Source organism: Jaculus jaculus, chromosome 17 (assembly GCF_020740685.1).
Source record: "Jaculus jaculus isolate mJacJac1 chromosome 17, mJacJac1.mat.Y.cur, whole genome shotgun sequence".
In the NCBI taxonomy this organism is placed as follows: Eukaryota; Metazoa; Chordata; class Mammalia; order Rodentia; family Dipodidae; genus Jaculus; species Jaculus jaculus.
Genome location: NC_059118.1, coordinates 53,792,101 through 53,817,857, shown reverse-complemented (window position 1 = coordinate 53,817,857; position 25,757 = coordinate 53,792,101). Strand labels below are relative to the sequence as shown.

General features: G+C 48.8%; 1 protein-coding gene across 3 annotated transcripts in view; it reads left to right on the top strand.

The window, feature by feature from the left end:
• The first annotated feature begins 5,023 nt into the window (after positions 1-5,023).
• Gmpr (guanosine monophosphate reductase) overlaps positions 5,024-25,757 on the top strand; it is a 44,340-nt gene continuing 23,606 nt past the window's right edge. For 2 of the 3 annotated variants that reach the window (XM_004667938.2, XM_045136602.1), the window contains exons 1-4: positions 5,024-5,179; positions 13,441-13,560; positions 16,289-16,372; positions 20,480-20,653. In XM_004667938.2, the coding sequence (XP_004667995.1) occupies positions 5,093-5,179; positions 13,441-13,560; positions 16,289-16,372; positions 20,480-20,653 (465 nt within the window). In that variant the 5' untranslated portion in view covers positions 5,024-5,092. The remainder of the gene's footprint in view (positions 5,180-13,440; positions 13,561-16,288; positions 16,373-20,479; positions 20,654-25,757) is intronic. The other variant, XM_045136601.1, reaches the window with a different exon arrangement.

The window sequence follows — 25,757 nt, the reverse complement described above, 5'->3', positions numbered from 1 at the left end:
CTTCAGACTTAAAAAGTCAAAGCTGGCCATAGCGGTACACACTTGTAATTCACGCACAGCACCAGGGAGGCTGAGATAGGTGGATCCTAGGGTTTTGTGGCCAGCCAGTCTAGTCCACTTGGTGAGTTCCAAGCTAATGACAAGTTCTGAATGGTGGTTTCAGTAGATAGCCTTCTCCCAGACCCCCGATTTGTTTGGATTTGCTTTTCATTTGTATTGAGAACTTTACTATGTGAACATACAGTCACTTGATTGTCCTCCAGTTCCTTTACCCTTTTGGGTCGCCTCCCCCCCACCGCTGATGCCCTGAGGACCCCCTCTTTCAAGACGCTCCCTCTTCACTCCTGGTGCCTAATTCTTTTTGTCCTTCCCCATCCTTCATGTCACCCTGCTGGTTCTATGCAAGTATCAGTAACCATCACAGGGTCATAAATGCACTAGGTGGTTCATGTTGGGGGGACAGTGCCCCACAGGACATCTGTGTACCCTGAGGCTCTTACATTTCAAGAAGCTCTGAATGAGAAGTTTTCAATAATTTCTCATGGAATGTTGGCACTGAACGTAGACAACAGACGGGCCACGGTGGGACCGGTATTACCCCTGACCTTGTCATGGAAATCAGGGCTATTTTCACACCTCGGTGCAGTTGCTAAGATCTCAAACTCAGAAGTGTAGCAGGCACCCAATGCGCGGCAGCACCACTGCTTCGCCTCCACGGACAGGCATCCAATTCTGACGTCAGCGTCCGCTTGTATTCCCACACCTGCACTGTAATGGGCCGGTGTCCCATCTTCTGCTCTGTGTACCTAACCTCATTTTCAGGTTTGCAGTGCAGCCAAACTTTCTTCCATTTTTTAATTAAGTGCTGTACTTTCACTGACTTGTGCATGCATGTTTAAGAAAAGGAGCCTCATCCTAGCTGACTCACTTCCACAGATCCAGTGTGAAAAGACACCACCAACAGCCAGCAGATACAACGGCCGGAGCTCATACTGGCTCTGAACACACTTTAGGGCTGGACTACAAGATCCACCCACAGTAACACACCTCCTTCAGCAAGCTGCTGGAGACCTAAGTGCAAAGCTTAATCTTAATCAAAATACCTTAATCAAGCCGGGCGTGGTGGCGCACGCCTTTAATCCCAGCACTCAGGAGGCAAAGGATTGCCATGAGTTCGAGGCCACCCTGAGTCTCCATAGTGAATTCCAGGTCAGCCTGGGCTAGAGTGAGATCCTACCTCGAAAAACCCAAAAAACAAAACAAAACAAAAAAATACCTTAATCAAAACTACCTCAGGCTCTGGGGGATTACATTCACATTCAAACCATCACCGTGGTTATCTTGCTACATAATTTCTGGAATCACTCTGCCCTTATATAACCTATGATAGCAGAACAGATTGTGGAAATCTCATGGCTTTGTTTAACTAGTCAGTCAAAGTTTGTAGCTAATCCAGCCATGAGCACATTCCTGTAATCCCAGAACTTTCTAGAGGAGATAGGAGGAAGTATTAAGAATTTGAGGCAATGGGCTGGAGAAGTGGCTTAGATGTCTCAGGTTCAATTCCCCATCTAGAGTTTGTTTGCAGCAGCTGGAGGTCCTGACACACCCGTTCTCTCCCTCTCTCTCTCTCTCTCTCTCTCTCTCTCGCTCGCTCGCTCTCGCTCTCTTGCTCTCTCTCCCTGTCTCTTAAATAAATAAAGAAAAGTAAAATATTTTTTAATATTTATTTATTTATTTATTTATTTGAGAGCAACAGACACAGAGAGAAAGACAGATAGAGGGAGAGAGAGAGAATGGGCGCACCAGGGCTTCCAGCCTCTGCAAACGAACTCCAGATGCGTGCGCCCCCTTGTGCATCTGGCTAACGTGGGACCTGGGGAACAGAGCCTCGAACCAGGGTCCTTAGGCTTCACAGGCAAGCGCTTAACCACTAAGCCATCTCTCCAGCCCAAGAAAAGTAAAATATTTTTAAAAAAAAGATTTTGAGGCAAGCCGGGGCTACAAAGCAAGACCCTTTCTCAAAAACGAGAAAATCAAGAACTGTAGATAAAGGCCCTCATGAACTCATTATAGGTGGAAAGGTTCCTATTGACTAGGGTCAGAGATCAGCCTGCCCTGTTGCCTTTGGTCTGTGGTGAAGAAGCACGAACAGGAAACACGTCTGCGGGAGATGCTCTCCTTACCATGGCTGGGAAGAGAGAAGAGGAAGAAGAGGGGCTGGGATTTCAACTCCTCCTTTGAGGGCCTACCTTCTAAACGACTGAGACTAGGCCTTGAACACGGGGGCCTTTGGAGGCACTCAGGATGCAAAAGACAGCAGAAGCCAAGTTTGAGGTATGCTGCATTCCTCTTACTGCAAAGTCTATTTCTGTTTAACCCGGATAAACAGGACAGCCACAAAGAAACAAAGCCATCCAAGTCCAGCTTGGTGAAGCAATGAATTCACTGGGGAAACTTGCATAGAAAGTGACTCAAAGGCAAACAGGTCTCACCACAGCATGAGCTGTGACTCACAAAGGCTCCAACACTGGAGTTCCGTGCGGTTTGCAGACTCCTCTACCACTGACAGTCCCTAGGCCAGCAATTGTTGACAGCCCATGCAACCTCAGACGTGGAGAAAGACACTTCCTAAGTCTCTGAGCTGCCCCCACTCTCAGGGGAGAATACTTCAATCTGGAGCAAGCAGCTGCCCAGCAGTGTGGGAGACATAGGAGTCATACTGAGTCTGTAAGGAGTATGACTTCGTGTCGGAGGAGGCAGTTATGATGGAATATTCCAGAAAGAGAGGGGCTAGTCTGCCTGAAGTGAACTTGTTTCTTCCAGAAGAGATTCTATCCCTAGTGTATCTGAGGAAGGTCAATCCAAGCGTCCTTTTCTTTCAGGCAATTTATGTGACAGTGAATGCAGACCCCGCCTCTGTCCTTTACTCTAAGCAGATGCTTAGCAAGGCTAGTGTATTTTTACTTTTAAATCTTTGTGTATACAGGTGTGAACGCATGCCGCGGTGCGCATGTGGAGGTTGAGGACAGCCTCGGTACCAGTTTTCTCCTTCAACCTTTTTGGAGGCATGACCTCTTGTTGGCTGTTGCTCATGTCAGCGCAGCTGGTCCTCTGGATTCTCCTGTCTTTGTCTCCCATGGGATTATAAACATGTGCCATCCTATCACGTCCAGCTTTATGTACGTTCTGGGGATCCCAACTCACGTTCCCCACGTGCACAGCAAGCACCCACAGAGCTCCCTCTCCAGCTCCCAAGGGAAAATAATTTTTAGCCATACCATATACCAATTTCACTTTACGGTTTTTGTTGTTGTTTTGTTTTTTGTTTTTTGAGGTAGGGTTTCACTCTAGCCCAGGCTGACCTGGAATTCACTATGTATTCTCAGGATGGCCTTGAACTCACTGTGATCCTCCTACCTCAGCCTCCCCAGTACTGGGATTAAGGGCGTGCACCACCACACCTGGCTACATTTGTTTTTGATTAGGAACTGGAGAGCACTGCTTTGCAAATAAATAGTACAACTGGCCAGCTTCCAAAGATTTGAAAAACATTGTAAAATATCTAATTGGCTGGACTGATTGTGGTTACTGTCATTCTCTTTGATAACTTCCATTTTCTTCATGAAATGGCAGGAACTTCCTGCGGGATAAAGATAAAATGAGCAAGTGGGATGGACCAAGACCTTAATCGCCAGCCAGAGTCCATAGAGAACAGGTGGCGGCTGCCAAGAAGTGAACAAAAATAAAATAAAACTGATTCTTGCCTTTGTGAAGTTTACCATCTAGTTTGAGTCTGACTCCAAGTATTTATTTTAACAATTTGTTAAACAATTCCTATGGGTAACTTACATTGTACTTACATACTTTTTTTTTTTTTTTTTTCGAGGTCGGTTCTCACTCTAGCACAGGCTGACCTGGAATTCACTATGGAGTCTCAGGGTGGCCTCCAACTCTTGGTGATCCTCCTACCTCTGCCTCCCGAGTGCTGGATTAAAGGTGTGCGCCACCACACTAGGCCTGTACTTACATACTTAAAAAAATATTTTAGGGCTGGAGAGATGGCTTAGCGGTTAAGCGCTTGCCTGTGAAGCCTAAGGACCCCGGTTCGAGGCTTGATTCTCCAGGACCCACGTTAGCCAGATGCACAAGGGGGCGCACGCGTCTGGAGTTCCTTTGCAGTGGCTGGAGGCCCTGGCACACCCATTCTCTCTCTCTTCCTCTCTCTGTCTGTCACTGTCAAATAAATAAATAAAAATAAACAAAAAAACTTCAAAAAATATTTTATTTATTTGCAAATAGAGCAAGATGGGGGAGGGGAGACGAATATGGGGGCGCCGGGGCCTCCAGCTGCTACAAATAAACTCCAGATGAAGTCATCACTTTGTGTATCTGCCTTTGCGGGGGTACTGGGGTTGTTAGGCTTTGCAGGCAAGCGCCTTAGGTGCTGAGCTCTCTCTCCATCCCCATTGTGCTTACATACTTTTAAATTTACTAGACAACTTAACCCCTTGAAGGTCACTCAGCTGGAACGTGGCCAGGCAAGTTTTCAAGCTAGAAAGCCAAGAGGCCGAGGACCCTTCCCTTACAGAAACCTCATCTTCACTCCCTTTCGACTTTTCTTCTGTGGACGGAACATCGGGCAACCCGCGCTAGGCTCTAGCTGCGGCCCAGCAGCCTTTCAAAGTCAACTATGCCCAGTCTCCGAGGACTTTTCCTCTGGGGCATGGGGAAGGCCTGGTTCTCGCTCTCGTAGGTGGGACCCAAGGGGCTGATGTTAGGGGACAGAGAAGCCCTGGCTTTCTGCCTTGGATGCAGGTGGTCTCCGGGCGACTCCTTCCCACTGCGCCCCCCCAACCCTCAGGTCTGCCGCTCCCAGGCCCTTTGCCCACCTCGTCCGTTCTCCCCCGGGCAGGCGGCTGAGGGTGGGCGGCGGCGGCACCGGATCGGGCCAAGGTGAGCCGGGCAGGGGCGTGGCCTCGGGGCTGGGCCGCGGCGGGGAGGCGCCGGGCGCGCGGGCATAAGAGCGCGGGGCGCGCGAGGCTCGGCGCTGGCCCGGCATCCCCGGCCGCAGGGAGGGAGCGCCTGCACCATGCCCCGCATCGACGCCGACCTCAAGCTCGACTTCAAGGATGTCCTGCTCCGACCCAAGCGCAGCAGCCTCAAGAGCCGAGCCGAGGTTGGCGGGGAGAGGGTGGGGTCGTGGGCCAGCCGCTCTCGGGCCGGGGACGGGGAGGTGGGTCCCGGGGCTGGCGCGGGCGGCCTGCAGGCTGGGGCACACCTCCTCCCCCGCCGCAGAAAGCGCAAGGCTGGTCGTGTCCGTGCCAGGGTGCATTTAGGGGCTCAGCCTGGGCCTGAATTGAAAGGGTGGGCGAGGGGAAGTTCCCTTGGCAAGGAGACCCCGGAGGGGCCAGATCGAGTGAGCTGCGGATGCGGGGAGGCAGCCTCGCTGCGGGGAGGGGGGCACAGCAAACAAGCCGAAGAGCGGGGGGGGGGGGGGTTGGCAGTGTCTCCCGATGCTGAGACCTGCCGCTGCTATTTTAAGCGTCAGATCCTGCGGGGGAATGAATGTCATGAACGGGGCTGAGAAAGCCAAAGCTCAATACCGAGTTTTACTTTGTGAGTTTAGGTGGCCTTGTCGAGAGCGGGGCTTGGGGACGCTCCTGGTGACTCTGGACAGCCCCGTAGTCCCAGCCCAGTGCCAGGGGTGCGAGTGAAGGGAGGTTTGGGAACTGGGTCCCTCCTACGTGATGGAACCTTCCGGGCAGGTGGAGACCCTGCAGGCCCGGGCCTGGGGTGGTGGAAAGGAGGTTAGACCCTGAAGGATAAAGTAGATGCCTGGGAAGCGGGAGCCCCGGGCAGGGGAGGAGTTGTGTTCCGGGGACCCTGGCCTGGCAGGTCTGTTGGGAGCTCTAGAAGGACCCGGTCTGGGAGTTTGGTGTCTCCGGAGTAAACAGGAGGCAGCATGCCCAGCCCCGTCCCTCCTGCTCTGCAAACAAGACCATAAATAAAATCCCTCAGCAAACAACTCCACTCCGGTGCCCAGGCCCGACGCAGTGCCTAGAGCTGCCAGCTGAGGGCTTGTTTGGATTAGGGCCGCCTCCTGCGCTAGCCAATGAGCGAGGGAAAATGAGCCACTCTGCCTAAGCAGTGGCTTTGGCCGCCTGGAGCCAGACAAGAACTGGACAGGAAAGGGAGGGGTATGGACCCTTATCTACCCAGATTGACTGCCCCCAAGCCTGTCTTTCACCGTGTCCTTTCAGGTGTCAAAGAGCAGGACAAACTCTTGGAACAAAAATAAACGCTTGGGAGGACACCAAGCCTCTGGAAATACAAACTAGTGAATACCTTAGGCCAGGCTGTCATCAAAGACTAATGACTTGTGACTTCAGTATTCTTTAATGATTTGTTTAAACTTTAGGAGGCAGCAGAATATGTGTGTGTATACATATATATACGTGTGTGTGTGTGTGTGTGTGTGTGTGTGTGTGTGCAAGGATGTCTTCTGAACCAATAAACCATCAGAAGATATAATATTGAACACAGATGTGATGTGATGAATTTTTTCTCTGCCAGGGGATGATATGATGTCATGCAACACTAGGTTTTGTAATTTGTACTAATTGCTACCCTTCATGTCCCAGTCTGCATTGCACTTTGCTGCCCTAGTGTGCACATGGTGGGAGTATTGACTGCTGTCCTTGTGTGCACACGTTGTCCTTGTGTGCACATGGTGGGAGAATTGACTGCTGTCCTTGTGTGCACACGTTGTCCTTGTGTGCACATGGTGGGAGAATTGACTGCTGTCCTTGTGTGCACACGTTGTCCTTGTGTGCACATGGTGGGAGAATTGACTGCTGTCCTTGTGTGCACACGTTGTCTTTGTGTGCACATGGTGGGAGAATTGACTGCTGTCCTTGTGTGCACACGTTGTCTTTGTGTGCACATGGTGGGAGAATTGACTGCTGTCCTTGTGTGCACACGTTGTCTTTGTGTGCACATGGTGGGAGAATTGACTGCTGTCCTGTGTGCACACGTTGTCTTTGTGTGCACATCGTGGGAGAATTGACTGCTGTCCTTGTGTGCACATCCTTGTGTGTACATGATGGGAGAACTGACTGCTGTCCTTGTGTGCACATCCTCTGTGCACATGGTGGGAGATTTGGCTGCTGTCCTTGTGTGCACATTGTCCTTGTGTGCACATGGTAGGAGAATTGCCTGTTGTCCTTACTCTCACTTTTGTGCGAGATTGTCAGGTAGTATCTGGAAACCAGTATCAACTGGCAGATGATGTTCCAGTTGCTGCATTTGATGGTCTCCCCTCCTGTTACTGCAAGCTGCTCTCTGCCTGACGACCTCACGTAACGTGACTTGACTTGCACATGGAGGTTAGGGATCCCGCTTAGCTTCTGTAATCCCTTCCCAGTGCTTCTTTTGTTTTCTTCATGATGTCTAACATTTCATGCAGGCAGCTACAAACTTTTCATTGCACAGACAGGTGCTTGAAATGTGTGCATCCTGGCAGATGTAATCGCTGGATGCAAATTTCAAATTCAGCCATAGATGACCAGCACGGAGCCTCACAGAGGGGCTTTGAGGGGAGACAGGAGAAGGATGGAAACCAAACAGAGCAGAGCCTGGCTGGGACAGGAGCGTCTTAGCCAAATGACAAGTTTACCCAACCCAACACTTTACTCAGAACTAGGCCCACTGATGGACTAATGGACACTGAGTGGGAATGAATCCAGAGGACTCACCCCCTGGGATGTTTAGAACTCCTGCAGGGACATTCTCATTGACTGAGGGCAGGGAGAGGTGACACTGGTGACATGCTTGGAAGCTGCAGGCAGTCATTGCCCAAGTGTCTAGCTCCTAGTACCTCATAGGGTTATGTGGGGACATTGGACAGTATTTTAAGAGAAGGTGACATTTGTCAATTGAGTCAAGACCTTTGTCTTCATGCAATATGCAGGACAGTTTGCATCATTTCTTGAGACCCGTTCCTGGCTCTGATATCCCACCCCAGTGCTTAAGAACTTTTCAAACATTAATGCAACACTTTGAAGTTGGGCACTGGAACGAATTCACAGCAGAGAACCGCCCACTTGCCCCTAGGATGGGAAAATGCAGCTGTCCTTAGTCTGATTACAACTTCATCTAGCTTGGCCCTGAGAAGAGGCCAGGGCTAGGTGTCCCCAGGGGTGGCAGGTTGGCCTGTGGGGAATAGTGAGCAGGACAGAGTGGCGAGAATGTCAACTTGGAAGAAAGGTGGCTTCAGTTTTTGTTTAAGCTCCTTCACCCACTATTTTGTTGTCTGGATTTTAGTGGTCATTGGATCAGAGTACCACACACATGGCTTAAGCAGCAAATGCTTTTTGTTTCCTGGTTGGGCAGCTGGAAGTCCCAGATCAAGGTGTCCACAGGGTGGGTTTTCCCCCAGCACCTCTTTCCTGCCCCTGCCCAGATCCTACAGGCTTGCTGCCAATTTATGACCAACCTTGGTGGGTAGATGCATCATCAACCTCTTCCTTCATTTCTGGAAGTTGGTTTCTCCTTGCCTGTTTGTCCAGATGCTTCCCCTTTTTTATAAGAACGTCAGTTATACTGTGGCAGAAAATCTGGGTTCAAGTCAGCAAGAAATCCAATCAGAGAGGTAGAGAATTCATTTATTCATACCGGCGGGCTGAGGTGAGCTCAATGCTTTACAGTGTCTCCCACCCCCAATTCTGATACATCTGTGTCTTTCATAGGCTGTTTAGCATGAAATATGACATCACTTTGGGTCTTTTCCATTATTGGTGGGCTACAAGTTTCCAAGGCAACATGTTTTAGGGGCATAGTTATGAGATTCTTTCGTGATGAGCAGGTTACAAAAGGACAAACAGTTTAAAGGGGAAGAGGATTTAGACTGCTCCTGGTGATTTATTAAACGTTTAAGAGAGCTGATCAGTTGATCTTGGGGTGGCTGCTGTAATTCAAACTTATCTATAGTTTATGGCCCCCTGTTATGGTGACTCCAGCCTGTTTGGGCCACCCAGAACCCTGTCTTATCATCTGTAGATAGCCCTATAGTTCCCAGGAGCAGGGGAGTTTCCCTGAAATCTCCCTGCCTGCTGAACTGCTGTTTCCCTGACTGCTCAGCACTTTAGGGAGAAGGTCTTAGAGAAGATAATTGTTTTTTGTTTTGTTTTGTTTTGTTTTGTTTTGTTTTGTTTTTTGATTGAGGCTTCCCCTCCCTCTACAATATTGGGCTAGGCTACACCCTAAATAACTTCATCTTCCCTCGATCACTTGCAAAGATCCTATATTTCCAAACAAGGTCACATTCACAGGTACTGAGGTTAGATCTTTGACATTAATTTTGAGGTGCCACAACCCATAATAGCCTCTGTGACTTTTGCTCTGTGGAACTAGAGGGTTTGACTAGACTTGCTCACACACAGGAGAGTGCTGGTATCACCTAGGGAGACACTCCAAAGTGCGCCGTCTCCATCACAAAGGTTTTGAGGTCGGAAGCTTGGGTCGCCCTAGCATGTTGGCAGCAGTCTTCATACAAGGGTGCTGCTGCACCCACAGCTGTCCGGGCCCGGATGCCCTTCTGCTTGGGACTGTGTGGCTCGCTGGTGATGGATGCCAAGCTGTGAATGCACTTTGAAGAAGTGTGAGAACTGACTGAGAACTTCCTTGGGTCATATCTGCCCACGAAGCATTGCCCTGCAGGGCCCGGGGATGGAAGTAGGACCACAGTCCTTGGCCCTACATCGGCATGTGTTGTACTCACTGTGGCACTGGGACTGCAGAGCGGAAAGACATTCTTTGTGGTCAGGTGATGTAAAGAATAGGGCTGGAGAGATGGCTTAGCGGTTAAGCGCTTGCCTGTGAAGCCTAAGGACCCCGGTTCGAGGCTCCGTTCCCCAGGTCCCACGTTAGCCAGATGCACAAGGGGGCGCACGTGTCTGGAGTTTGTTTGCAGAGGCTGGAAGCCCTGGCGCTCCCATTCTCTCTCTCTCTCCCTCCATCTGTCTTTCTCTCTGTGTCTGTCGCTCTCAAATAAATAAATAAATAATTAAAAAAAAAAGAATAATCTAAGAGAATTTCTTTTTATCACTAGCAGGCATAAATCTAGGAAAGAGGACCCAAGTCCTGAACCCCACTTCTTTCGTGCTGACACCCCTAGCTTGTTGGCAGGGCTTGTCAATTACACTTCTCCTTACAGGCCTGCTCCAGGTGCTCAGGGTCCTGGGCATCCCTTCCAGAAGACTTTAGGCTGATACCAGAGCTTGCTTGGGCCACTTCCCAATTTGTGTGACCCTCTCCCCCATGGGCTAACCATGCTCTGGGACAGTCCTTTTCCAGAGAGGAGATGTTTCTGGGCATGGATGTGTGTGTGCATGGAGCTTACCTTGCAGACATGACCATGTGTGCTCTTAAGGATTTGGATAAGAGGAGAAGTGTGCACAGGGCTCGAGCTACTTCCCCATGCCTCCACCTTCTGTGCCTCGCTGTCTGTGAATGCCATGTCCTGCTAAGGCAGTAGGGGGAGGACAGAGCATAGTTAGACTGACCCATCACACTGGGTTACTCGGGAACAAGCAGTGTGTATTTTTGAGCCTCAGTGAAGGAGATACACAACATATTTTGAGGGGCGGAAAAGGGGTTCTTTTCCGTTCCTTTCTGATAGGGCCTAGCAGAGTGACAATTTAGAGGTGGTGTATCTGCCACAGCCACCAGCTGTGGTGCAGAAGATGTCTGGGAGAGAGGCTGGAGCAGCTCAAGTATTTATCTCCCAGCGAACAAGTGGACTGTTGGGGTGTGTATATGTGTGTCTGGGTAGATAAGGTTGAGAGAGATCATTTCATGTCTCATTCTTAGAATTAAATACTATGAAGAATCTGCCTTATGTCATTTTGGGAGAGGTTTGCTGGCAAGGCTGGTGCCTACTAAACTTGTATTCTGCCACTGAATTACACCTAAGAACTTGCATTATGGTTTTGGGAGTGAAGGTTTCATTGTCAAGGCCGCATAGTTCCATGACGTGTTTCGTGTGTGTGTGTGTGTGTGTGTGTGTGTGTGTGTGCTCACGCATATAGGCATACTGCTAAACAGTTTTGGAGTGCCAGGCAAAAGGCATCGTGATCTCAGCTGGGAGCAGAGTGTAGCAGCTCTCTCCCCATGCATCTGGGAGGAGTAAGAGAGTAATTGTGAGACCAAGGGATTCTGATTGTCTTCAGCCTGTGAGCCAAAATGTGAGAGGACCATTAGCGACACAGAGGGCTGCAGCTAACAGGCTCCTAGTCCTGGAGCAGAATGTTAACAGAGCCTGCTTCACTAAGCCAGCACTAGGAGTCATGGAGGCAATGCAGACAGGGCCCACTGCCCTGCATGTCCACGCCATGACAGTGTCTCATTTCCCTTCGCTGATTGCTCTTTAAGGCCAGCACAGTCATAGGAATGACATCATGCAGCCGGGCACCCTTCTGGACTTGGAGCCCTGTGTGGCGAAGCAAGAAAATGAGAAAGCCAAATAAAAGGTTTGAGATGTGACTTGATTCAGACAAGAAAGTCAAGTGGAATGAATTGCAAAAGGAAGCAAGGAAGTCAATAAACTGGGGGCACTTGCTTATACTTGGGAAGCCAGGACTCACATAGGTCTACATTACTTCAGGAGGGTAAGAGTCACACCTGTGTTTCTTCTTGACAGTTCATCTTGGGCACACACCCACCTCCATTGATGGAGAGCATTTCAAGGGAGTTAATCAACCCAGGGCACAGCGGAGAGGTTGGCAACAGCAGGACATTGATGCTGCCCTGGGGTGAGAGGGTGTAGGATTTGCAGTGGGAAAGCTGGAACCAGGAATGTGCAGAGAGGAAAGGGATGAAGGTTCCCTGCACAAGCTCCTCAAGGTGGGGATTCTGGCTCTCACATTCCCCTGTGTCCCCTAGCACCCTCCAGTTTCCCATGCAGTGTCCTCCATTGACTAAACCTGGCCAGAAATGAACTTGATCAAAGCAGTCCACATGGGTGTGTGTATTGGGGGTGGGGGGGGGGCCCTTTCTGTGATAAGCTCAAGCCCGGAACCTACTCTGGGTCATAGATGCAATTCTGACTGCTAGCTCTTTGTGGAGGGTCAAACATAGCACACGGTTTCTGTTAAGCCCACTTCCTTGTCTGAGCATCTCTCTGGATTCCTGAGAGCTCACAGACAGGCACTGGAGCTGGAGTTTGGGGAGCGCAGGCAGGCCTTCCCTCCAGCTGTTTACAAGCCGGAGGAACAAGTGTTCACATGCATGAGCATGTGACGTGATACACTTCTTGCAGCTTTTTGAAAGATGCTCACAATGACAAAACAGCTGCCGAGGTCAGAAGGCAAAGAAAGAGCTTAAAGGGCTGGAGCTCCTGCAGGGAGAATTTGGAGCTTGGTTCAAGGAGAAAGGAGCAACTGAGGGATCTGACCAGGGAGGGAGGTGCCTGCTCGCAGGGAAGAGTGGAGTGGATTTTCCTGGAAGGGAATATGCCCAGCGCTTGAAAGTGGGGAGAAGATAACATGCACCCATGCATTTAGAGCCCCTGAGGACAGAATGTAGCAGAAGGAAGGCTGTGGAGACACTGAGTGCATAAAGTGCTTGCTGTAGAATCATGTGGACCCACGTTTGGATTCTAAGCGCACACCTAAAAGCCAGGTGTGGGGCTGGAGAGATGGCTCAGCAGTTAAGGTGCTTGCCTGCAAAGCCCAATGAGCAGGGTTCTATTCCCCAGTACTCATGTAAAGCCAGATGCAGAAAGGGGTGCATGCATCTGGTGTTTGTTTGCAGTGGCTAGAGGTCTTGGTGTGCCCATTTTCTCTTTCTGTCCTCTCTCCTCTCATTGCTTGTAAATAAATAAATAATAAAAAAGATGGTGGTGGCAGCATGCACCTATATAATTCCAGTGCTGGGGAAGAAGAGACAGGTGGGTCCCTATGGCTTACTGACTAACTAGTCTAGCCTAATCAATGGGCGTAGGTTCAGCGTGAGAACCTGTCCAAATAAGGTGGAAAGTGACTGAGGAAGACACTGGATGTTGATCTCTGGCCTCCCCACACATATGCACACACATGAGACACATATGCACAAGTATGCCGTACATGCATGCACATACAAACTGAAGATGGCCGAGGGAGGGAGGGGCTGATGAGGGAAGAGAGACGGCTCCGGGGCCACCTGGGCTTTTGCGCAGGCAGGCACCGTGTCCCGCGCTGGCGCGCAGGAGGGAGGCGCTGCGTGAACTTTGTACGTGGGAACGAACTGTGACTTGGTTTTCTCAGGAACTCTGCTGGGGACCACGCATCAGGCCCTGCTTTGGTATACTCTGCTCCTCATTTGATCAGCACACGGGGACCTCTGCATGTATCACAGAAGGGCACAGGCTCATCTCTCCTTTGTTTCTCCTTTGGCTGACAGGTGGATCTTCAGCAAACCTTTACATTTCGAAACTCGAAGCAGACCTACTCAGGAATTCCCATCATTGTAGCCAACATGGACACCGTGGGGACATTTGAGATGGCAGTTGTGATGTCACAGGTGAGTGGTGAATGTGTGTGTGCGTGTGTGGAAATGGGGCTCAGGACTTGGTGCATGCCAGGCAAGAGCTCTGCCACTGCGCTGCATCCTCCATCTTTTAGTTTGTTTGTTGGTTGGTTAGTTGGGGAGCCCCCTGGGCATGGGCAGGCACTTGGGTTACTCTCTGCTCTGAATCTGTCCTTCCTCTGGAGTCAGAAGACGAAGTGTCTGGACTCCGCAGTCGGTGAGACCGTCTAGATCTGCGCCCGTCTCTTCTGTGAAAATGCCCAGGACATTTTAGCAATGTGAGATTTCAAAAGAAATGAGACATCTTGATTGGTACCAACTCCTTTAAAATTAAGACCTCCACTTGGCACATAGCATTTATTACCTTGTGGGGGAGAAAATATTAAGTGTGACTGGATATAATAATGTATCTCTTAGCTCTTGTCATAACACTACAAGGAAACTTTCTTTCACAGGTAGGGAAACTAAGGCAGACAAACAGGAGGAACATCTTGGACCAGAGCTTCAGTCAGGTAGAGAGGCAAAAATCAAACCCCAGGTGACTCCTGAACTTTAAGGTTTCGTCTCTAACATGGACATCAGACAAGGCTTAAGGTTTCTTTTGGTCAACAGTTAATCTCATTGCTTGTCAGACTAGCTAGGATCTTAGCTCTTGGGAAGAAGAAAGGACGTGCCAGTTTGAGGAGGACCTTTGCTCACATAGCTGCTTCTGAGGCTGGGATGGGAGGGGTCGGACAAGGTGGGGCATCTTCTGCGTGCGTGTGACGGTTGTTTGCTGTTGATGAGCACCGCGGTTGTGAGTCTGTTTCTGTGGGTGATGCCTGCCAAGTGCAAAGATAAATCCAATTAGTTGGAAGAGCTTCTCACTGTGGGCAGCAAGCCGAACTGCAGGAGGTGGCAGGATTGATTATGAAGCAGTGATTAGGAGGGAAAGCTCCTCAGGCTGTGAGCCCAGGAAGTGGAGGGTATGTGTGTGTGGGGGGGGGGGGGGGGCTAGTCCATCGGACTGGGTGATCAGTTGTCAACTCTAAGTCTCCACTGTGCTTTGGGTCAGAGGCTAATAAATTAATAAATAATAATGTTAATAAATTAATAGCTAAGGAATGTGGATTTTTCATTTCTGTCTCTTTGCTCTATCTTTAGTGATTACTTGTCATGAATTATGTATTAGGATATGCTGAGGTTTGGATGAGTGTTCTCGAAGGGCCAAGTGTCAGAGGTTTTCCCCAGGGCATTGCGTTCAAGAGCCTTTAAGAGGTAGGGCCTGTTAGGAAGCGTTCAGGTCTGTGGAGGCAGGCCCTTAAAGTGGCTTCAGGGGATCATGGGACCTCAGTGTCTTCTTGCCCCTTGGGTGCCCTGGCTTGGCATGAGGTGAGTGATTGTGCTTTGCAGTGCCCGCCCCCCATGATGTGTGGAGTAGTTGAAGGCCCCAACACTTCCAACACTGAGCTCCAGAGAACCTTCCCTCGTTTTAAGCTTATTATAGTGACAGGAAGCTGGGAGCGGGGAACCAGGAAGCAACCCATAGCCCAGGGTGTGTGCACATTGCCTTGTTTTCCATGTGAACCTCTCACTTGCCCTGCCTTTTCCCGTGTCGTGAGCAAGCTTCCCCAGGAATGCGACAGTGTGTGTGGACATAGCTAGTCCTGTGTGGGTCCTGTAAAGTTTCTATTTTTAGGTTCCACAAACAGCATAAACTAATAAAGTCATAGAAGCTTAGAGTGAGAGCCGGGCGTGGTGGCACATGCCTTTAATCCCAGCACTCGGGAGGCAGAGGTAGGAGGATTGCCCTGAGTTCGAGGCCACCCTGAGACTCCATAGTAAATTCCAGGTCAGCCTGGGATAGAGTGAGACCCTACCTCAAGACACCAAAAAAAAAACAAAACAAGAACAACAAAACAAAACCCAGAAGTTTAGAGTGAGAAATTGGAGATGTAGGTAGACTCTGAAGTTGGGAGAGGCCGAATCACAGGCCTTTACACTTTATCCCCTAGACTACTTAAGCAGTTACTAAACTTTTTAATTTAATTTTTTTCCCAACACAGGTCTTTCTATGTGACCTTGGCATTAATCCTCCTATAATCAACACAGTGCTGGGATTAAGGGCATTTGCCACCGTACTCAGCTTTGTTAAATTTCTTCAGCTCCATTTCTGCCCATAACGTTAATAATATTGTTCAAAGTTATTCTGATAATTAAATGAACTGGCTGAACATTGGCACAGTAATGGTATAGTCTGGTTTATTAGCCAGAGAATTGGGGTTATAATTTATGTACTTTCCTCCCTTAACACCTTGCTGAAGCAAGAAGTATTTAGGGTGTGAATACAAGGAAGATTTCAGGTAGGAAGTGGGGTCCTAGGTTGGACAAGCAGAAGCTGGCATTAAGGTGGCCCTTCTCCTGGGCAGGGGTCCTGCCTCAGGTGTGGGCATGAGCCAGCGTGGGCTCCGGAGAACTCCGTCAGCCTTCTGATCAGATGAGGACAGGAACCCCATGAGTGATTCCAGGGCTCACACCTTGGCTCTGTTTCGGGCTCCTGGGAACACATTCCGAGCTGAGTCAACAGGAATGGCAGCCTCGCTGTGCCAGATGCTTCGGTCCTGTGGGTTCCCCCACACACACGCCCCCCACAGCGGAACGGGGAGAGCAATCACCCTGCAGCTGGAGGAGGGAGCGCGCAGGCTCCCCCGCTGCTCGGCTAACACACTCTTTTGTTCCCCAGCACTCCATGTTCACAGCCGTTCACAAGCACTACTCCCTGGATGACTGGAAGCGCTTCGCCACGACCCACCCCGAGTGCCTGCAGGTATGACCAGAGCCTGGTTCGAAATGACAAGGCGGGGGGCGGGGCGGCAAGCCTTCAGTGGGAAGCATAGCATTACCTGAGTTTGGGGGAAGGTCTGGGGTTCCTGCCAGGGATTTCCAGGTGAATCCAGTTTAAGTATGCTTTTCTTGCTAAGAAAAAGCATCTCGTTATAACAAGTAGGTTTGGATTTGGGTAATGGCAACGGCTAGGATGGCTGATGTTGCAAAGACATGAGAGCTAGAGCTGAGGAGGATGTGGAGGGTGGAAATGCTCAGGCGCTGCTGGTGGCTGACTGGATGGAACCTGCTTTGCATGTGAGTCATCTGTTAGTTTTTCAAAAGGTTAAATATAAGAGTTGCCATGTGAGGTCTGGGGATATAACTTAGTGGAAGCACATTTACCTAGCATGCTGAAGGTCCCGGGTTCAAGTTCTAGCCCTGCCAAGGGGAAAAGAAATGGTGCCACATGACCCAGTAACTTCATTTCTGAATGCAGCAGAAATGAAAAGATATGTCTACAGAACATTCATATGTTCATGAATGTTGATAGCAACATTATTCCTAATAGCTGTATGCAAAAGCAGTTAGAATGTCCATCTCCTCATGATTTGATAAACACAATGTGATGTAGCTATAGGATGGAATTGTATTGGGCCAGAAAAAAGAAGAAGGCATCAACTCAGGCTGCAGAGTGAGTGGACCTTGAGAACATTCTCGTAACACTGGATACAGAAGGCCAAATCTATGATTTCTTGGTATGAATTGCCCATGATAAGTAAATTTATAGAGATAAAATAGATCACCAGTCCCCCAGTACAGAAAGATAGTAAAGATTTGTTTTGGAGCCAGGCCTGGTGGCTCAGTCCTACAATCCCAGATACCTGGAAGGCTGAGGCTGGAAGATCAGAAGTTCAAGACCAGGGCTGGAGAGGTGTGCTCAGCAGATAAGGTATTTACCTGCAAAGCCTAAGGACCCCAGTTCAGTTCTCCAGTACCCACGTGAAGCCTTATGCATAAGGTGGCATGTGCATCTGGAGTTTGTTTGCAGTGCCTTAAGGCCCTGGCATGCCTATTCTCTGTTCCCCTCTCTCTGCCTGGCATTGTGGTGCTTGCCTTTAATCACAGCACTTGGAAAGTATAGGTGGAAGGATCACTGTGAGTTCAAGGCCAACTTGAGACTACATAGTGATTTCCAGGTCAGCCTGGGCTACAGAGAGACCCTACTTAAAAAAAAAAAATCAGAAAAAGATCAAGGCCAGCCTTATAAACCTTGTCTCAGAAATTAAAAAGTAAAAAGAGACTTGAGGTATCACTCCGTGGTGGAACATTTGCCTACCATGTGTGACACTCTCCGTTTAATCTTTAGTCTCTCTCTCTCTCTCTCTCTCTCTCTCTCTCTCTCTCTCTCTCTCTCACACACACACACACACACACACACACACACATTATTTTGGTAATGAGGAAAATGGTCTAAAATTGTTATAATTATACCACTCTGAATATGTTAAAAATCATTACACACTTAAGGTGAATTGCATGCTAGGTCGCTCTATCTCGGTAAGCCTGTTGCAATGAATAAAAAGTTTAAAAATGATAACCCAGATCCCTCTGAATTTCCTGCCAGTACATTCTGGTGGTTCTGAGCCCAGAGCGGCGGGAGGTGGTGGGGCTGCCCCGTTGCCCTGTCACGGGTAGATCATTTGTAAGGAGGAAATGACTCTGGGTCGTAACTGCTTTTGTGGCGTACTGGAGGAGCTGCTGCTATCGCTGTGATTGAATTCGTGTGGGTTTTTAGTAGTGAGAAGGTGGCTGTAGAGATACAGTCATTCTGGCTCATTAGTTTGTCTTTTATTTTGGGGCATTTTATTCAAAGTGAAATATGTAGTTGTCCCTCACCATCTGTTCCATGACTCCCCTGCAGAGACCCAAGTCCTTGGATGCTCAGGTCCTTCATATATATTTGTACCTAGTCTTAGTACATCCTCAGACTTTATTTTTAAAATATGTTTAGTACTTATTTGCAAGTAGAGAGGGGAGATGAGTGTATCAGAGCCTCTAGCCACTGCAGATGAACTCCAGATTCATGTGCCACTTTGGGCATGTGGCTTTATGTGGGAATTAGGGAATTGAACCCAGACCATCTGGCTTTGGAAGCAAGTGCCTTTAACCACTGAGCCATATCTTCAGCGCCACCCCCAGACTTTAAATCACCTCTGGATGACTTACATCATCTAATGCTACACTGTATTGCTCAGTAACTAATGACTAGAAAATCATCAGCCCAGATACATCTTTTTTGGAGATATGGTCTCAGATAGCCCCGGCTCACTTCTATTCTCACTTGCCATGTAGCCGACGATGACCTTGAACTTCGGATCTTTCTAGTCCTGGGATTACGGCTGGGATTACCATGCAAGTTTGTGCTGAGCCGAGGATTGACCCAAGGCTTCCTGCAAGCTAGAGAAGCACTCTGTGGGCCAAGCCACTTCCCCAACCCCTGTTTGCAATTTTTATTTCTGTGTATTTTCAAGCTGCTGTTCAAAGATGCAGATTCTTCTGATGCAGAGAGCAGATTATACTCAATTTATCTTCTACCTTCCTCCTAAAATGTTTTGGGTCAGTGGTGGTCTTCTTAAGGACAGGAGAGTTTAATTCCTCCCTGATTGCTTTGCCAGAGTTTCTTATTTTTTTCCTTGTTTTGGTTTGGTTTTTCAAGGTAGGATCTCACACTAGCTCAGGCTGACCTGGAATTCACTATGGAGTCTCAAGGTGGCCTTAAACTCACAGCGATCCTCCTATGTCTGCCTCCCAAATGCTAGGATTAAAGGCGTGCGCCACCACGCCCGCTGCCTGTGTTGTTAATTATTAGAACCTTGGACGCTGACTAAGCATGATCATTTAATGTTCCCACACTCCTACCCCCAAATAAAATGGGAACATATTACAGACTTAATGGTGCTGGGAGAAAAGTCCACCTTAAGACAAATCTATGAGGCTAATCAAAGGCAGCAAAGGTTCAGTGAGTGGAGAGAATGGGTGCATGGGTGGGGCAAACCCACCGGAGGGAGGCTGAATGCTCAGAGAACACAGGGATGGAAATGAGTCCTGTTGAAGGTCCGCTATCATTCATTGTCCCTGCTGTGGCTGCATCTGTGACTGTGGGGAGAATGATAGTAAGTTCTATTTGGGGCTAAGCTAAAGTTGGACTCATAACAGGTGCAAGTCCATTCTTATGAGTTGGCTCCTTATAAGGTCATTGGGGAAAAGGTTGTTCACCAAAGATAAGATGTTCATACCTGGGTCTGTCTAGGCCCTAGCCAGTTCAGTTGTCCACTTTATCCATGAAGGATGTGCTCCAAGACTCCTAGGGGATGCTTGAAACTGAACATACAGCCAAACTCTGTGTAGGCCATATTTTCCCCTAGCAGAAATACCTATAAAATGTTAATTTATAAATGAGACACAGTAAGAGATTAACCACAGTAAATAAAAATAGAGCATTTATGACAGTGTATTATAAAAAGTTATTTAAAACATAACCAGTTGTTTATTCCTAGGATTTTCTGCATGGTCGACCATGTAGCTGACCATGGTATCTGAAACTGAGGATTTTGCATTGGGATTGACAAGCATGTCAGGAGTTGTTTATCAAGAGTTTGAGCATCTTTCCTCATTTCTTCTACACGGGGTGGGGTACTCTCATAAGGCCACAGCTTTGGCTTGAGTAGACTGCTCCTCTTTGTTCCTTCTGGAAACTTCCCAAGTCCTCTGAGTTTCCATGGACTATGCATTTGCGCCAGTGGCTCCACCATGCAGGGTTCCACACAGCAAGCTCAGGAACAGGAAACAAGCTGAGATCAATGTCTCCTGAATATTTAAGAATCTTTTTACTGTTAAGATTTTATAGCTGAGGCCCAGGCTGAAGGATGGGTAGAACTCAAGGGTGGGAAAGATCACAGCTGTTGCTGGTCTCCTGGCAGAGCCCCCGCGTCAGGTTGCACTGCAGAGGGCAGAGTAATCTTCTGGTCCCCGAGCAGGTGCTTGGGTGGAGGGAAGGTCAACTCTAAACACTGCTCATGTCTGTTCTCTCGGCGTCCTTTTGCCACAGCATGTAGCCGTGAGTTCGGGCAGTGGGCAGAATGATCTGGAAAAGATGAGCCGCATCCTGGAAGCTGTGCCACAGGTGAAGTTCATCTGCCTGGATGTGGCCAATGGCTATTCGGAGCATTTTGTGGAATTTGTGAAACTGGTCCGAGCCAAGTTTCCTGAACACACCATTATGGTAGGTATGCTGGAATGCTCTCAAGCAGGAGGCCCAGTGTGCTGGGGGAGGGAATTCTTTTCACAGCTGCTATTTCCCTCTTATTAAAAGAGTAGTTGGGGGCTAGAGAGATGGCTTAGCAGTTAAGCACTTGCCTGCAAAGCCTAAGAACTTATGTTTGAATCTCCAGGTCCCACATAAGCCAGGTGCACAGGGACATAGCATGCAATGTTGCACGTGTGCACAAAGGGATGCATGCATCTGGAGTTCGTTTGCAGTGGCTGAAGGCCCTGCCATGCCCATGCTGTCTCTTTCTGCTGCTCTTTCTCTCTCGCCAATAAATTTAAAAAAATTAAAAGGCGTTGAGTGAGGCTGGAGCAATGTCACAGCAGTTAAGGCTTCAAGACCTAACAACCTGAGTCTGATCTGCCAGTGCACAAGTAAAGCCAGATGCACAATGTGCTGCGTGCATCTGGAGTTTGTTTGCAGCTACTAGAGGTTCTGATGTGCCCATTATTTCTCTCTCTGCTTGTAAATAAATAAATTTAAGTTTTTTTTAAAAAAATACTCCCAAAACAAAACAATAAAACCAGAGTAGTTGACAATCACTAGGAAAAGGACAGGTGGGCACAATGGAAGATCTGAAAACTAGATTGCCTCCAAAAATTTATGTCCTGATTAACGTCATGGGATGTTGGCTTCTTATTTTTGTTAAATATCACCTGATGATTCTTACCATGTGAAACTGATAGGTTTACTTTTTTTAATTTTTTTAAAATTTATTTGAGAGTGACAGACACAGAGAGAAAGACAGATAGAGGGAGGGAGAGAGAATGGGCGCGCCAGGGCTTCCAGCCTCTGCAAACGAACTCCAGACACGTGCGCCCCCTTGTGCATCTGGCTAACGTGGGACCTGGGGAACCGAGCCTCAAACCGGGGTACTTAGGCTTCACAGGCAAGCGCCTAACCGCCAAGCCATCTCTCCAGCCCAGATTTACTTTTTTTTAAAGGAGGCGTCTTTGTTATACCTTAACAGTATATTTTAAAGTTGAAAACATGTGATGGGATTTCCCTTCAGCATATTTCTTTTCTTCTTTGTCCCTTACTTGTGAGTAGACAGGTTGGCTAGAGATAAATTCTATACCATAAACATTTCATAAGACACAACTTAGGGCTGTTTGAGTGGTATGATGTCATTTTTTGGACCTTAGTTTCCTGACCTTTCCTTCCTTTTCTTTATTTTCCTAATGATTAGCATCTTCACTGGTTAGAGTATTCTCAACCTCTCAAAGGGGTGATTTGGAGAAAAATAAAGCAGAAATCACTAGTGTTACCACTGGGCTTTTGGATAAAAATCTATTGTAGTTACACCTGTGTTTACGAGTCTTCATTACTGCCACTTAGGGCCTGACCAATGTACGATTCACCTAATCCTCCATGACCCTCTCCAGCTCTGTGCTGCGTCTCCGTGTCCAGGCAGGGAGGTTGACGGAGCTTGTTCTGGGTGTGATGTGGTCACCCTGCTTGCACACCTTAGTCCCGGCGCTCACCTGCCTCCTGCCCCCAGCTCTGTGCGGGGACGCACGGAAGAGGGAACGGAGACCTCGGCTTCGAACAGAGCCCTGGCCCCTTGCTGGGACCTGGCAGCTCGAAGCAGTACTTTGTGTTAAGCGTGACTTCTCTGGCCCCTTGCCTGGCATGGGAAAGCAGGACCAGGCTGGGTCTCTCATGGATTCCGTGGAGTGGGAGATGAGGACGGGTCCAGGGCTGTTATGGGCAGGCCTGGACTTGACAGGTGGGAGCCACCGTTTGGTCCACTGTACTTTATTAATTGCTCTGGGGCATAAGGAGTTAATAACTGGGAAGCTATTTCCATTTACTGGCTTCATGACATGCAGGTTAGTTAGGAAGGACTCATTGGAAAAAAAAAAATGGGTTTAATGAGGTGGCTTAGTGTCTCCATTTTACATCCTTCCTAACTATAAACTGTGGAGAGTGGCACACATTGAGAAGAGGGTATAAACGTGGGCATTGACTATCCACAACATAGCGTCCCTTTAGCGAACCTACCGCCAGGGGGGCCACAGATGAAATGTTCCTCCTCCGTGATATAATCTCTCCCCTCTTCGTTGGTCTCTGGTTTTGCCTTTTGTTTACACATTCCTAAATGCCGTTTTAATTTTTGCCTGCTTTGGGTCATTATCTCTCTGGTCATCTTGTATCTCTTGTGTCTGTTTTGCTCCATGATGTAGCTGCGATTCACCTCAGCTGTCCCGGCAGCTGCGTAGGGCTCTGCGGCTCCTGGGGCTGAACTTGAGGCCGTTTCTCTGCCCGCTTGTTCTTTCCTCCTTTCTTAACTTGACAGCTAGTCGGAGCTCCACAGAGCCACTAACGTGGTGCCCTGTGTTTGGTACCTGCGAGCTGCTCTCAAAAGACTGTGTGTGTCGAGCATGTGTGGTGTGATGTGTATAGCTGCGTGTGTGTGCTGTGATGCTCATGCCCTGTGTCGGTGGAGGCCAGGGGACATCAGGCGTCCTCCTCTGTTACTCCTGCGCTTGTTTCCTGGAGGGTGTCTCCCTCAGCCCGCTGCTGGTTTTCTATTCCATTTTTGTTGTTGCTGTGAGAGAGCTCTAGCATTTCTCCAGTCACTGTCTCTGACCGCCTCAGAGACTGGGGCTATGGACAGGGGTGACCGCGCTCAGTCTTTTACATGGGTTCTCAGGAATGGGATCAGAGCTGTTTCCGGTCCACTCAGGCCCTCATGCTTAAGCAGTAAGGCTGTTTATTTTTTTTTAATTGAACTTTATGTATTTTAAAACCTTATCAAATGTATCATATTTAAAGAGCACTTGCTAGGCATGTGGATTAAATTTTCAACAGTATAGCAGGATCAGATACTACAATTTGGGCATTTATTATGGCATATAGATTACACATTTCGATATGACTCATTGTGATGGGAACCTGGAGCCCTTCAGAGGAAGGTAAAGCACCTGTGGGTGCACTCATTTTTATAATTAACCAGGAAGGCTCTTAATTGCTCATCCATCTCTCCAGCCCAGAATATTTTTGGGGGGAGACAGGTGTCATGTAGCTCTGGCTGGCTTTGAATTTGTTGTGTAGCTGGAGATGACCTTAAACTTCTGATCCTCCTGCCCCACCTGCCCAGTGATGGGCTTACACACATGAACCACCACATGTGGTGGTTCTGGGGACCAGACTCAGGGCTTCGTGCAAGCTAAGCAGGCACTACCCACCAAGCAACATCATGGCCCAGGCAACAGAAAGTTTTTACTCACAGTTCTTGAAGCTGGAAGTCCCAAGATCAAGGCATCTGGTGACAGTTTCCTCACATTGCAGAGCGGCTCAAGCATGTTCCCTCAGGCCTCTTAGAAGGGACTAATCCCATTCATGAGTGTACTTAGCCCCCTCCCAAAGGCTTCACCTCTTAATCCTACTGCCCTGGGGACTCAGACCACAGCACTCCCGAAGTCACCGTGGCTCATGAGCTGATCCCCATGGGGAAGCACGTGCTTTCTGAATCTTGCTTTCCTAAGGCCTCTACGGGCTGTAGAATCATGGGGTTCACATAGGATGCTGTTCTGTAACCCATATGTTGCATGTAGATAGTTAAATTCTACTGGGGGCCTATGCTCTGGATACTGAGTTAGACAAGACAGGTAGGGTTTGGGCAGAGTGTGGTTTGACGAAGTGGCAGATGAGTGTGGTTTGAAGAAGTGAGAGGAGTCGTGTGCATAGCACTTCTCAACATGCCGCTTGTTCCAAACAGCTGGTGGTGAGGCTAGGTCCACGGCTGGTTTGGCTAAAAGCTGGGATGAGCTACTTTTTGCATAACTTATATGGCCTATGTGCCACCCTCAGGGACAAAGACCAGGGGAGACAGGACAGTGCAGGAAGGTAAGAGGCTGGACACACAGGGGAAAAAGCAGTGCTGCCGGTGGAGAGCTGGGGCTTGCTAAAAACTGGTGGAGGGGTGGACATGGTACCCACAGCCCCTGGGCAGCCTCCAGCAGTGAGGGCCTCGGCAGCACCCGCTGGCTGCCCAAGGAGGGGGGTGCTCTTGGTTTTCCTAGCAATAAACACAAGACTCTGGCAAGGGTGGTGTTTATTTCCAAGCCATTCTTTGCTTGCACTGACCCCTGAAATCTGTGACTCATTCAGAAACCTCCAGGATCCATGAATGCCCTTGGTTCTCAGTGTTTCTGAAAATGTTAGTTTCTCTGCTGGTTTTTGGAGTACTGTGGGGACGCGCTCCGAAGGGCACCGTGTGAATGCCAGTGTTGGGATCCTCACAATACATTTACCAGAAGCCAGCCTGGGAAACGTTCCTGCCAGAAGAGGGTGACTGTGGCCTCTGAGCCAGGAGTGAGGGCTCGCCTGGTCCTGCAGGTGCTTTTTCTGCTATTCTCCGAAGGGCAGCTTTGGTGGGGGAGTGGAAGCAGAGATTTCCCCAGCACGTCTCTGGCTGCAAAGGACCCTGGTAGAGGTGCTGGCTGACAAAAGAGTGTAACCAGCCCTGAATGCTTGCCTGCTTCAGAGGAAAAAGATTTTTCTGGGCGCTCTAGATACTGCAGATAATGGTACTAATGTAGGCTATTCATGTCTTTTATCTTCTCTATCTCTGTCTCTGTCTCTGTCTGTCTCTAGCTCTCAGGAAATTCAAACCAGAGCTCTACATGCTAAGCACATACTCTACCATTGAGCTATACCCTATCTACACTTACCTGGGGGGGGGGGTTGTTATATAGCCCTCCTCTTCCCACCTCCTTCCTTCTGTTTCTTCCATCCCTTTTGTTCTTGTTCTTGTGATTGAACCTTGGGCTTCACATACTGTAGGCCTTGCATCTATTAGGCAGATGCTGGACCAGTGAGCTCCATCCTAGCCCATCCCTCCTTTTTTACTTTTTACTTTAAGGCAGGTGCTTACTGAGTTGTCCAGGCTGGCCTTGAACTTGTGATCCTCCTGCTTCATTCAACTCAATTAGTTGCTGGGGTGACAGGCCCACAGCGCCAGGCCCAGCTCTATTTCTTTCTTTCTTTTTATTGCGGTGGGGGGGTTTCAAGGTAGGGTCTCACTCTGGCCCAGGTTGACCTGGAATTCACT